The 14,657-nt window shown below is 33.7% G+C and overlaps 1 protein-coding gene across 2 annotated transcripts; it reads right to left on the bottom strand.

Moving 5' to 3' along the window:
• Window positions 1–716: 716 nt before the first annotated feature.
• On the bottom strand, window positions 717–8,727 carry LOC136273068 (3-oxoacyl-[acyl-carrier-protein] reductase FabG-like). 2 transcript variants are annotated; one of them, XM_066076906.1, is made up of 9 exons: window positions 8,591–8,727; window positions 4,253–4,392; window positions 4,017–4,109; window positions 3,700–3,838; window positions 3,561–3,601; window positions 3,347–3,416; window positions 3,204–3,240; window positions 2,849–2,912; window positions 717–1,531 (listed from the first exon to the last, which is right to left on the bottom strand). In XM_066076906.1, the coding sequence occupies exons 1-9, from the start codon at window positions 8,628–8,630 to the stop codon at window positions 1,373–1,375; spliced, it is 783 nt and encodes a 260-aa protein (XP_065932978.1). In that variant the 5' UTR covers window positions 8,631–8,727; the 3' UTR covers window positions 717–1,372. The 2 variants fall into 2 exon arrangements, with proteins under 2 accessions (XP_065932978.1, XP_065932979.1); XM_066076907.1 differs by lacking the exon at window positions 8,591–8,727 and adding an exon at window positions 5,407–5,449.
• Between the last annotated feature and the right edge of the window lie 5,930 nt (window positions 8,728–14,657).

The following is a 14,657-nucleotide window of genomic DNA, read 5'->3' as shown; positions in this document are numbered from 1 at the left end:
AAATACAAAACCCCCTGACGCGGTCTATTATTTTTTCTGCAAAGTCGTCAACTTCATTTATCGCATGAATAACCGAAGAAAGCATTTTATCGTTTAAATATTAACATCCACTGAGTTTCGTGCGGTAAGAGAACTAATTGTTATTCACAGATGTATAGAAACTGACTGGGATGAAATCTACAAGATCCAGTTCTGACCAGTTTGTCGACTTGATCGAATTTTGCTGCAGCTTAAGAAAATCATGGACTGCATAAAATGCCGTCGGACTAAAAATTCCAATACATATAGATGAATTTCAATATATATGCATACAACTATTGATTATCAATATAAAAAATGACAATAACAAACAGTCAACCACTTCAAAATCCATAAAGCAAAATAAGAATTTAAAGCAGAATTACACGGACCTCTTGAAAATAGAGATGGGATCAGGTGCCTAGAATAATATATTAATTAATTCTCTCTCTCTCTCTCTCTCTCTCTCTCTCTCTCTCTCTCTCTCTCTCTCTCTCTCTCTCTCTCTCTCTCTCTCTCTCTCTCTCTCACTCTCTCTCATGAAAATCACACCGCTCGTTTTTCAAGGACATATTTGATTCTACCTTTTTCTACACACCGACTTGGAGTTCTTTTACATAAATTGATTTATAACAAATATCATACAAAGATACACAATATTTACTATAGGCCTAGTTATCATTCAGCAAAGATGTTCACTTGTTTAAAAATTTATTCACTGGTTTAACATACAACACTGGAATACACATACACAACCGCAATTATCAAAATGATAACAATAAGCTCGTTAATAACCTAAATAATAAAATAAAAATATATTTTTTTGAAATAGTTATCTTGGCTCTTGAGAATCTTTATCTTAAAGCGTCTCTTGACAAATTTAGTTTTAAAATGTTAAAAAACTATTTACCGGTATAACAGACGAAACTGTATAAAAAGAAGAAAATCGTTATATTTTCCTTCACTGCGTTCGTTCGAATGTAAATTAATTCTATTCTATGTATTACAAATAATAGTATACAGGAATACTACTCGATACAATCTTATATTCACATAACATATTTTATTTATATATTTAGGTTATCTGTTGTCTGTCTGTTATTTATGTCTAGTCCGCATCAATTTAATATAGTAAAGGCATGATTGTTCTTGTAGTAGATTGAATACGAGTATATGTGTTTTCAGGTTATTATAACGAAAAGTCTATACCGAATTTGAATGACCAGTGTTATTTTATATAGTATTCTAGTTACGATTCCTAAATATATTTATATAGACGTATAAAAACGAACTGAACTTTATAAAGCTATCAGATCGTAATCCTACATGCTTCAGTGTACAGTGCACAGCCTCTTTACGCAGGCGCTTTCGCATGGCGCCCTCCATCTACAAAAAGTAGTTCCCCCGTGATTGAAGATGCTTGGTCAGAGGCCAGGAAAAGTATCACCTTGGCAACTTCCGTCGGTTCAATGACACCGGTTAATGGTTGATGTTCTCCTTGTGATTTTAAAAACTGAAATAAAGTAATTATACATAGATGTAAATATAAATTTATGTCAATAGCGAAATATGTATTTACGTGCATCCTATAAAACACATATGTTATTACACATATAAATTTCTATAAAGCTTCACCCAAAAGACCAAAAACCATCAACTGAAAATGTGATTAGGTTAAAGAAAAAAAATATTATTTGATTCTTTAATTAATGAACCGTACCATCGCTATAAACCCACGTTTTATTACGCGATCTCAATATTTATTTATTTTGGACATCGACGGAAACCCGCGGTCGGTCACTCTCACTTCTCTTTCATCAACAAAACACTCATATAAAAGATACTATCAAATTTTTAAAGTAAAATCGAGAAATTTCTTTACCACAAGCATGTAAACAAACACGGAATTTGACGAATTTTAAAACGTGTTGCAATGGAAAAAACGCATACAAAAACGACGATAAAAATACATCGGATATACCATACCTAGACGCGCCGGATCTTACGTTTCTGATCAAATGTATCCTTTGCTTTTAAATTCAATGGAAAATATGAATAGGAAGTTATCGACTGTGTAATGGGTTCGACGGTTTTGCAAACGTACATGTATCTGATATAAGAAAGTATCAGATTATTACTAGTATAGAGACAGATCATGACGCAGTTCTTAGACGCCCAGAAAGTTTAATTTCATAGTAGATTTCGTGATGATGGATTTCTTATTTTTGATGATCCATCAAACGAAATCAAAGAGTTTTTTGATATTGGAAACCGGATCCATCACCATCTAAACTCTAATTTTGAAATTTCAAATAATTCAATCATTTTTTTTTTGGATACAACGTGTAAAAGCTAGCTAGGGTAAGATATTTTTACAATGTAATAGATTAAATACGAAAACTTATGCCAAGCCAACAAATAAACTTCTGCAAAAAAAATAGTGCACATAGTCCATCTATGTTTATGGATTCATAAAGGGTGCATGCATCAGACACTTGAAAAATTTTAGTGAAATTTTAGTGTCCTTGAAAAAGATGCTACTCTAGCGAGGACAGATAAGCTATTCTCGAAGAAACAAGGAACTTTAATACAACAGAGGTCCCTCAGCAAAACAGGAGAATGGAATCAAATTAACCCAATGGTAATTGGTAATGGTAATAGTTACAATATACAATCCATGCATCAAAGGTTAAAAAAAAACGTACATATATGTATATATAGATTTAAAAAATGATATAACGAAATGAAAAAATGATCAAATATGTTACTAAACATTTAGATCAGATCCGATGATAGCTGTACATAGCAAACATAAAATCATTTGCATTACCTGTTTATAAACTTCATCGTTCATTCCTGCCCGGGTCTGAAACTCCGTAATGACAACCCCAGGACTGCCAAAAATGAACACAACGGGGATGTTTATATTGACAAGTTGTTACAGTACATAACGTTAGATAAGTTTAAGCTAACTACTGACAAATACGTTAATACTAATTTTAAAAATGTTCATCCAAATGTACATATAATAATAAGGCAAGTGTTTGTTTTAAAATAATTACATCTTGTATCTTAATTCGAAGAAATAAAACTATTAAAACACTAAATTTATTTCATATATCATTTCACTCTGCACTTAGAATATTTGTGCGTTATAAGTTAATGTTGAGATTTCAGTGACTTACTTTACAGAGTTGATCCGAACCTTATCTTTCGCAAGCTCTGTGAAAAAGAAAGACACGGACATACATGTAGTATATAGATAATATGTATTTCATAAATCAAAAAAACATTGAAGACCACTATGGGTGTTAGAAAACAGTCTCACCTAATGCAAGAGTTCTGGTGAAATGGTCCAGTGCTGCCTTACTCATGCAGTAGGTCAGTGCTATTGGAAGCTATGACAACAAATATGCATTGCATCTATGTCATACAAAGTTTGAAAAAAGTTTGTATTGTAACGGATGGTTACCATTAATATCGAGGGTTCAAAAATTGGATATATTCTATATTGTTTTCATTATTTAACAACCTTGACCTACCGATCTTTGACCCAATATACTGGAAACATTGACAACACAACCTGGAAAAAGGACAATGAAATCAGTTTTAAAAATTGCATACTACAAATAGTACGGTCAGATGCAATTGGTTAAGGTTTATTTTGTTAGTATTTACAACCTTGCGTTTTCTTTAAATGAGGGATACACATCTGAGTCAGTAGAAATGGCGCGCGGGTATTGATGTTGAATGTGTTGTCGAACACTTCCGGTGTCGTATTCATGAAATCAAGATACTGCCCGCTCCCTGCATTGTTGACCTGGACATTGAAAAAAAAAAATTTATTGACTTAGTTTATATTAATTGTTTTTTGGAGTTCTATATATTTATAAACTTGGTTCATACACTGTACTGATTGTTTTGTTGGAGTTAACATCATATCTATGCTTGAGCAGCATTTGAAATGACGATCTAAGTGTTTGATATTGCAGCCTTACCAAAACGTCGATCTGTCCGTACTTCTCCAAAGTCGAAGCAACCAAACTCTTCAAGTTGTCTTCAATGGTGATGTCACAACCTTTGACAAATATCTGAAACAACATTAATGCGTATCAAATATGATTTTTCTTGCGCGTTTCATCAAACAGGAATAGCGTTCTAAAAAGGGACATCGCAGTGAAAACTTATCTGTTATGAAATTCATCTATGTTATATTCTAATATTTGTTTCTCACGTTTTCCTGTTGTAGACCTTTAGATGAACACTGATTTGCCACTTCATTTAACCTCTCAACGTTTCTTGCAGCTAGAACCAACTTGGCGCCATTTTTAGCAAATTCAAGAGCAGAAGCGGCACCTATTCCAGAACTCGCACCTGATGTAGAATATTCATCGTTAAAAAAACGATATAAGACATGAACTAATATTCTAAGGATGAAAATTGTCTGTAAGAAATCCTAATTTATGTATACTATTGTAGATACAAGTATTATTTCCAAAATCTTTACCAACCATTTCAAAAGAAACATAAGAATATTTTACCCTGGGGGTTTATTTTTTTTCTATAATAATTGAGAAATCAGTGGATAATAGACCCTTCCTGTTTATTTGCAGGATTAAAGCTACGTTTCAAACTCTAATACATTTATATTTTCGGTAGTAAATTGTACAAGCTTAGTTGGTGTACACCGGTGAAAACATATTATATATCAAGTACACCTAAATGGTGTGGTGTTTAAATATGGCGGCCAAGAATGCAGTTTTAACAGAGTATCTGATGTTTGACAATCCTCGGCATTTTTCCAATATAAATGAAGAATTAATTAAGACAGTTTTAATGTAAAGGCTTTTATAAAAAATACAAACTTCAATGTCACTTCTTATTCGTCATACCATACTTAAAATCAGTTTTCAAAAAAAAAAGGTTTCTAATCATAACATTTTCCCCGCCATATTGGTTTCAGTGCTTTGCCGAACATCACATGCACATGACTTTGTCGTAGAAAAGTGTGCATCCTGTGTGCACCAAAACGCTACACCACTGCACTTGATTTGCCAATGTTTACACGATGTACACATTTCTTGGAAAATTAAACGCGCCCAAAAATTTTAACTGTGAAGATAGAACAAACTTAACTCGGTAATGATATACTAGAATGTATCATTGTTATCAATGTTACCAATTGTACACGATGTACACTTTTTTGGAAAATCAAACGCGCCCAAAAGTTTTAACTGTGAAGATAGAACAAACCTAATTCAATAATGATACACTAGAAATTTTCACTTAAATATCGCAATTTTGTAACTTTTAGGTCGATAGTTTTGGATTATTTTAATCAAACTGAATTAATACTTTAAAGCAATTTATTCGTTAAAAGCATATTACCTGTTACAATAACGACTTTGTTCAGAAATAAGCTCACCATGGTGTTCTATATTTTCTTCAACCCTACACTATGGAAGGAACCTCAGTAATGACTACTTATTGCTTATTTTTAGAGAACTACAGATGTGAAATTTCGACGAATAAACCGGATTATTTAGTATCTGTTTTATTTAGCTACATTTTTTATATTTTCTACATGAAAACTTAAAGCTGACATGAATTCATAAATACGCATTATTTCCCTTTTTTCTTCGACTATCGCCATATTATTATCGTTTTACTAACAGCGTGCCAGTTTGCTTGTAGGGCCGTGCTAAAATTTTGTATGCCGATTATTATATTCCTCACCCATTGGTTGTTCAATTTCATTGATGTGAATGCTAATTTGCATATTAAACACAGAACCCAGAAACGCACAGACCAATGACATTACATGTACATGATGTTTTGGTAGTGAATATCAACACGTGGACAGTCCAAAGCCTGTTGTTTGTTAAATTTATTTCTTTACGTTTTTAACCTCGTTAATATCCAATAATTTCCGTAATATTTGGTTCACGTCAAGACTGGTTATTTCATGCAAGAGCGCTTCCGCCCCCAGTATAAATAGATTTACCGGGGAGTATTCGATTAATGCGACGTTCGTTCGACACAAGTAGAAACGGTGGAGGACGTTTATTTCATTTGAATACATTGTCCATATTCCCCTTTCTAGCGTTTTGTTACCGAAATGAAAATAAGTATGTAAGTTAAGTATGAAATAAATCCAGAGGTGCTCGAATGAAAGTTCACGAGACTTCACCGAGATTTGTTCAGTTCCTGTGAAATTTCGAGCGGAAGTATAAGTGTTCGGATAATATTCTCAAAATACGTAAGTGCTGGTCGATTTTCATATCATATTCTTCTTTGATTTATGCTAAAATATCAACATCTTTTAAGATGTATGTCTTATTTCACCATCTAGCGGTTTTTTGAATTAAACGATGATAGTTCAGAGCAGAGTTATCGTTCGTATTCAACCACGTGTAGAGTGGTTGATAATATAAACTGGGTTGCTTAATAAAACCATAGCCATGTTTGATGCTTGTGGTGTGCAATACCATGTTTTTTTAAAAAAATAATGGGTGAATATTTTGCATAAAAACTTAGTATATCGAGCCATTTTCAATGAACATTCTGCATAAAATAGTACAGTCTGTTTCACTATTGATGTTATTAAGGGGGTATCTCTACTTCGAATGTTAATTGTCGCAACAGCAGAAAATTACTATTTTTTGTATTGTCACATTTATTTCTAGAACACATTTTATCCACCAATTCATGAAGATAAAGTTTAAAATCAAAAAACCTCTAGAATTTATATTTGACTAAAAGTACCTAGATTCTCTAAATTAGACTATAAACACGAGGCACGATTTTTACTGCGAAACTAAAAGGGTCAAATAAAACCACGTGGTCTAAAATTTAAATGACAATAACATTCGCAGGGGTGAGCTTTGGGCTGACAGTTGATATTCACTACCCCAAAATCATTTAATGTCATTGGTCAGTGCGTTTCTGGGTTATGTGCTTGGCATGCTAATTCGTATTAACTTTAATGAAATCGATCAACCAATCGATGAGTAATATGATAATCAGCGTACAAAATTTTAGCACGGCCCGACAAGCAAACTGGCACTCTGTTAGTAAAACGATAATAGTTGTCGATTTCTATTGTTCTGCTCATCGCTACACATCCCCTATATAAGGCCGAGAGCACTATTTATGCTTCTTCGCATTCGGGTATTTCATACACCCGAACACGTTACCTTGGACAAAAAGACGTGTAGAAACGAGTTTTAAACAAAAATAACATGACAACCACTGCATTGGCAAAGGATATCCAACGAACGACGAAACAAGGCTGACTGAAATCCAGGCACAGATACTGCAAAAATCCTCGATAACTGTAGACCTTTTCCTGTGTAAGTTTTAACATTGCACATGCGCAACCACACACTGTATCAGATCGAGCAATGTCAATGATCGCATGGATTTTAGTAGCGGAACCGATGGAAACATGTTACGTTGTTACTTTCTTGGATTTACTAACATTTAGCTACTGTGTTGGGTGTAGTGCCGCCGGGGTTTTCAAAAAGATGCAGACGGTATGCACTCTGTATGAACATACGTGTTCGATGTGAGTGCGAAGTAAGCAGCTATATCTGTGCAAAATAATACGGATACCTTGGAAATTCTTTCAAAAAATAAATATATTCTGTATTTTATTTATTGCTCTTCCCTTCATTCTTGATCACAAACATTTAACTACTATGTGTAGTTCATGTATTTAGAACTCCGTGCCACCTGAATGCAACCTACCGTAACTTTCTCGACCTGAATAATACCCCAGTGTCTGTAGAGGAGCGCTCGAAACTAATATGGCGACTAAATGTTTTTATGAATTAATGTCAGCTTTAAAAATATTCCCATAAGAGCAGAGGTATGAAATTCGACTCTGTTGTTTTTACCATAAACAAAGTGCCCAGCTCTTGTAACTAAAAGCTGACTAACAATTAAACAAACAACAATTTTTGAATGCAGGAATGAAGATTTTGTTTAAAAATTTGAAGCTATTAGTAAATTGCTCTAAATCCCCCTTCCCGACTTTCTGTATGCAGAATGCAACACGTTGATGGTGACTTCGTTTTTTTAATTATCAATAAACATATCTCATTAGATGGTATACTAGTACTTCATTAACACTCAGTTTATAGAGATAAATTTTTCGAGAATGGTAATAAAAAAAAACCAGCTGTTGTATCTACTTTCAGAAACTGCTATAAAAAAGGATAATGCTATTAATAAATCTTTAAAATAGTATGGATCACTAAAAATTCAATGTGGGTGAGAAACATCACGTGCACATGACTTTGGTGCAGAAAAGTGTGCATCCTGTGTGCACCAAAACGCTACACTTTTTTTTTTTTACCAAAGTGTTCACGATGTACACATTTCTTCAAAAATTAAGCGCGCCGAAACGTGTATGACTGTTCATCAGACGATAGAGCAAACCTAATTCAATAATGATACACTAGAAATTTGCATTAAAATATCACAATTTCGCAACGTCGAAGTTAATAGTTTTGGTTTATTTAATCAAAATGAATACTTTAAAGCAATATATTCCTTAAAAGCATATTACCTGTTACAATAACGACTTTGTCCAGAAGTGAGCTCATCATGGTGTCCTATATTTTCTTCAACCTTACACTACTGAAAATATGCAAAAGTCATATCGGTAGCAATTTAAATTTAGATCATGCGATTCACGTGAATTATTCTCACCAAAATTGTGAATATCTTTTTAAACAGGTCGAGACCACTATATTTTGTGACGTCGGCATAAATTTCCACACTAAATTAGCCATCTGTTTACTTTTATCGACTAACCAATCAAGCGAATGAGTTGCAGGGCATTGTGGGCTTCTACAAGTTTCAGTGTATACAAAGCGTATTGAAAATATATACCATTTTGAATTGTCCTTTGGAAACTCTTTTTGAATGATTTTTCAGAATTTATGAAATTAATATGGACAACTATGTCTGAACTTCAATTTCTATGCTCACATTTAAAAAATATTGCATATGAGAACTTATATCAACCTATTTAAATACCCCATTGTCAATGATCAAAAGAAAGGTACGTCCTAATGAATTAGAAGCAGTGAGTACCGTTTTTTCACGTGATACCCCATATTTGGGACAACATTAGTAGAATGCGCGTTGATATTTTCTTCAGAGACATTCATCAGAATGCTTAACGGACAAAATACTATATGCTGCATGGCTTGCGCTTCTGCGTTTGTATATTTGTGCATTTCTACTAACGTGGCTATTCACATATGTTAAAACTCATTCACTGGATTGGAAAATCCGTTTCACGTGAATACTGTCACGTGTTAACTAATACTATCCATATAAGGTAGTGTACCCGACCTGATAAACATTGATTTTCTCTTTATCTGGCTTTTGTGTTTGAATAGAGCTTAAATAAAAACATTCAACTAAACATTCAACATACAAAAAATATTTTTTTATTTTCATAAATATTTTTTTTATTTAAAAAAATAAAACAATATCGGACATGATTTATTAGATACACACCAAATTTTAAACTCTACATTGTGTTACTTGCAACCAAAACAAATTTTCCACTTTCTCATAAAAATACAAAAAAATCGTATAAAATAATTAAGAGCATATACCCTTCTTTAAACAACGGAATAAAGTTTTAGCAATGATACTCTAACGGTACATATAATAATATTTTGGCCTAGCATTCCACCTTAAGAATAAATGAATCAAAAAACTTAGTAACGGTAATAGAGAGACAAATTATTGACTCCAGTTACAAGACTAAAACACAACAAAATATCTATATTCGTCTTGTGTCATGGCGCTGAAATTTAAGAAAAAAATATTAATATGATCTCTTTTCAATATGGTGATAGTTATTAGACTAAAACACAACAAATATCTATATTCTTGTTTCATGGCGCTGATTAATGAATGATAAAACACAAGTAAAAATCCAGGTCAAATCTTTGACTGAAAACAGACTATAATTGCTATCACAACACAAATCACACCTTTTGGTCTTTACCCAACTATCAAATGTGTGCAAAACGGGAACACACCATCTTCGCTAGCCAGGGGTTTTCGGAAACCCTTGGCTAACGAAGATGGGAACACACCGGTTAGAAGAATATAGTAAGTCAGTTAATAGCCCCCCCCCCCCCCCCCCCCCCAACACACACACACACACACTCCTACCGGGACCAAAACATTTTATTTAATTATTTCTGGAGTTATATAATCTCGATTTAGCATTTCAATTTCGGAAGATGCCTTTATACATTGTATAACCTTGTAAATATAATATCTTCGCAGAAACAAAACACAAAGCACACTTTTTGTTAATTTGTGTACCAAAAAAAACCAAAACCAGAAAACTAGTTTTATACATTTAACCACTTATGCTACTTGATAAAATAATAAACATAAAATGTTTTAATTTCTTTTTCCTTTTTCTTTTTTTCTGGGGGGGGGGGGGGGGGCTGTGGGGGGTCATGCGAGATATGAAGGAAAGGATGCGACTCGTAGAAAAAATCTATAGCCCGTGTTAGCGGGTTACTAATATGTGAAATTTTCTGCAAAAATGATCGCTACCTTCGTCACCCGCATGAATCATCAAAGAAAGCATTTTATTGTTTACATCTTTTATTTACATTTTTTTATACAAATTAATTAATTGATCCCAATAATTAAGAAAAAACTGTCCAAATTTCGGACTCGCCTCGAAGAATGTATCGTGAACTTCTATTTGAGCACTTTTGGATTTGTTTCAGACATTATAGCATTGAATGATTTATTTTTGACGTCGTCGTGTCAATAACTGCCGTCAGGTGAGCAGACAAATTGAATAACGCGCGTTAGCGCGTTATGATAATTTGTCTGCTCACCTGACGGCAGTTATTGACACGACGACGTCAAAAATAAATCATTTAATGCTTATATTTACATTCCCTTACTGAAGAAATCAATTGTTTACTGAAATAAATCGATATAAAGTGAAGACCACGGAGGGAGTAAATTAGTAACAGCAAGAACAGCTGATTTGTAATACCGGTTTAAACTGGTTTTCACAGAGACCGTTGAGATGAGATCGACGAGCATGAAAATATAATCCATGAAAAATAACTATTGAAATGTTGCTTTTAACAATAAAGTCAACTGTTTTGTTGAATAATTATAAAACATGGTGTTTTGACAACATTTATGAAATACATTTTTTAACCGATTACATAGAAATCACTGTTTGAGAACTACTTATGTAAATTACATGTAAATTCATACGCAGTGAATAGGTGTTGCATTTAGAGGCATTTAAACATCACGGAATTTAATGGAAAAACACAGTAGAATGTAAATATAGCAAGATAAAGAAAACATTTCGAACACATTCGCAGGGGTGCCATGGATTGCTGTTAATTAAGGCTTATTTATTTTTTTAAATAACCAGAGAAGATACATCAATCCAACTGTAACATATGCATAAAAAGTAGAGATGGTCTTTACGTAGATATTCGAAAGATACAATATGGGTATAGTCCACTAATGCATTTTCCATAGGCGCTAATGTTAACGGTATGGTTCATAGCTCAGGCCCTAATTTTCGTTTAGCAACGAGGGACCTCTTGTATGAAAGCTCATCAAAATGTCTCTTTCCTGTTAAAATTTCGTGGTGTGAAGTCAGATTCGTTTTCCGGCAAAATGCGTCTGTATTGAAAAACTCTGAAAATGAAAGTAAAAGTAGGGAATTTCACAGTTTTGGAAAGGGTGTACATCAAACAATTTCAATTCTTTTCTTCAAATGATAATTCAATTTTGACACTTGCTTTTAAAATTGCAAATCCTCTTTTCTGACATGTGTCGAGCATTCTGATTTAAAATGTCCCGATAAATGTATATACACTCTGCAAGTATAGGAACTATTTTGCTTAAAGGCACTACTTTCTAAAAATAGTTACAGGGATATACCCATGTAGCATTAAACTGCCGTCAGGTGAGCAGACAACTTGAATAACGCGTGTTAGCGGGCTATGATAATTCATTTTGTTTGCTTAACGGTCTTTCAATGCTTGTATTAACATACCCTTATTGGTGAATTAACTAAATAAATCGGTAAAAATTGCAGATCACGGAGGGAGTAAATCAGTAACAGCAATTATAGCTGTTTTCTAAAACAGGGTTAAACTAGTTATCGCATAGACTGTTGAGATAAGACTTGAAAATATAATCCATGATAAATAACTCTTGAAAATTTGCATTTATTAACAATAGAATCAACTTTATTGTTGAATGGTTGTTAAACAATGTGTTTTAACAACATGTATATAGTATATTTTAAACTGATGAATAAGAAATCAATGTTTGGGAACTACTTACATGTAAATTCACACCCAGTGATTAGGTCATTGCATTTAAGGCTTATAAAGAACACAGAATACAATTTAAAAACCTATGACCACCACGACTATGAATGCATAGATTAATGCGCTCAGTTGAATACACGTAGTTTCTTTTTTTGGTCAGAATATGAGATCAGACGTTTAAAGGAAAACTAATTTCGTCCGCTTGAAACAATTCCCTCTCCCTTATTCCATATGCACAAGGCAGGCAGGTATTGTGGTGTTTTTGGGGGGTTTTTTTTGCAAGTGCAGTTCTTGGCCGTGAATGAACCTGCTGCAGCATGCCAAATGATTTTATGCACGAAGACGTGGAAAGAACGTTTAACCAGGAATTATGCGCTGCATGAGAAGATAGAAAATTCTTTCAGTTACGATTTGCGAGATGAAAAGAAAAACAAATGACAAAAAAATATTTTTAAAAAACCCCAAAAACTAGATTAAGGATATTCCAAATTTTGTCATTTGTTACTTTTACATTGTCATTTTGCAAATCTTAGCCGGAAATGATCAATAGGGTAACAGAAATAACTATTTTCTATATACATGTATCTCGCGTCCATGTTGGGGATCGAACTCTCAACCTTTCGGTGCGCAATTGAGTATTGTTTCTTTCTCCTTTTTTTGCATAATCATGCAAACTTTTGCAAAAAAAAACACACCAAAAAAAAACACCAGTTTTTAAAAATGTGATTTATTTTGATTGGTCAAATAAGAATACATTTAAAGGACGTTGATAAAATATAAACAGTGTAGTGGATGTATTGAATTACACGTAGCTATTTTCATTTAACTGGTGATATTTTGGGGGGTCGGAACTGTAGAAATGACTCTTCATTTCACAATACATGTATGTACAATTGTAGATGCCAAAGTAATAAAAAACCCATATGATAAATTTTTCTTACCAAACGTTGAGTTAGAAGCCCTTGGTGTATAATAACATGCTGGGGAAAAGATATTAATTTAAACATTATATACAACAAAAACCTATCAGGTTTAACCTCGTTTTTCAACACCCATCATCTTGGAGTAAAGATGAGTGTCAATCCTTTGCAGCAATGGTTCGAACACGCTACCTTCGACATATGCTTATCAGTTCGCGTTGAGAAATGCTGCATAGAGACCTAATGGAAATCAATTAATAGATAGAGTACGGTTATGACTATGCATATCACAAGGATCACATTGTTTACAACAAAGCAGTATAAATATGTCAAATTGTATTTCTGAAATTTTTTGTTACATATAAGTAAATAAGATATTATAAAAACATTTTGACTGATTGGAGACAGATATCTATTAGTCTGTTAGTTGTCTCAATCTCTGAACAATAATTTCTGTGATTATTTGTATATTTTATTAAAGAGCGACTGTTTATCATGTAAATATTTGTGTTTTTATTTACAACTTCTGAACAATGGGGCGTCATATAGATATAGAGAAATAAGTCTACACAATCCGTTGACATTTGTACCGAGTCTCTGTGTAGTGTTAACAACTAAGCATTTAATTTTTTACAAAGAGCTCCGTGTACACAGTTAACGATTGGATATACCAGATAACGGGGAAAAAGGTTCTGTTATTTAGAGCCAGGACAATAGGCCTGGCTACTTTACTTATTAGGTACACCTGGAAACTTTCTAATAGAGACCAGTTCTGGACCTTACAGAAAAGAGAGACCCACGCAATGTGAGGGCCAGAGTGACACGCAGGAAAATTCCTCTTTATAACAGTAATGGCAGGGTTTTGCTTGTCAAACAATCGTATTACTGCGCAGAATATTAACCATATATATATGTACGGAGGAACCAAGGCATCGCAGAGATCTCCACGTGAATCAAAAACGTACTATCTCAGATGCAGAGAAAAGGAAGAGGAAAGGACTGAGGTAGTCCGAAGGAGAGCGAAGCGGCTGTTCTACGAACAAGACTCTGAAGGGAAATATGTGGTTCCGAAAGCACCTGCTTTTAAAGAAGTTGATCATAATTCTGTAGAAGAAATTGTGACACGGTTAAATCGTCCGAAAACAGCTCTCTCTTGTCACCATCAAAACGCAGAAAGGACGAAGAAAGAGAAGAGAGAAACCAGGTCTTCCAAACCTCGGACGGAAAAAGATTTGACAAACATCTTTTGTCGTCTGCATTGTCAGAACACTTACATGAGTCGTGTTAGAAGCAGCCGTGGGGGTAGACTTCCGCCCCCTGGAAGACAGAGTGCTATAAAACGCGCCAGTGTCGT

The sequence above is a fragment of the Magallana gigas genome, chromosome 2 (assembly GCF_963853765.1).
Source record: "Magallana gigas chromosome 2, xbMagGiga1.1, whole genome shotgun sequence".
Lineage (NCBI taxonomy): Eukaryota > Metazoa > Mollusca > Bivalvia > Ostreida > Ostreidae > Magallana > Magallana gigas.
The sequence above is the reverse complement of the archived record's forward strand: the minus strand, read 5'-3'. Positions and strand labels throughout refer to the sequence as shown.

Bases quoted from the DNA above. Each gene is read 5' to 3' on its own strand.
- LOC136273068 (XM_066076906.1), bottom strand. From the start codon at position 8,630: ATGATGAGCTCACTTCTGGACAAAGTCGTTATTGTAACAG. The intron at 4,393-8,590 runs GTAATATGCTTT...ATTCTACATCAG, and splicing joins CAAAGTCGTTATTGTAACAG to GTGCGAGTTCTGGAATAGGT. The intron at 3,417-3,560 runs GTAGGTCAAGGT...TTGTTGTCATAG, and splicing joins GTATATTGGGTCAAAGATCG to CTTCCAATAGCACTGACCTA.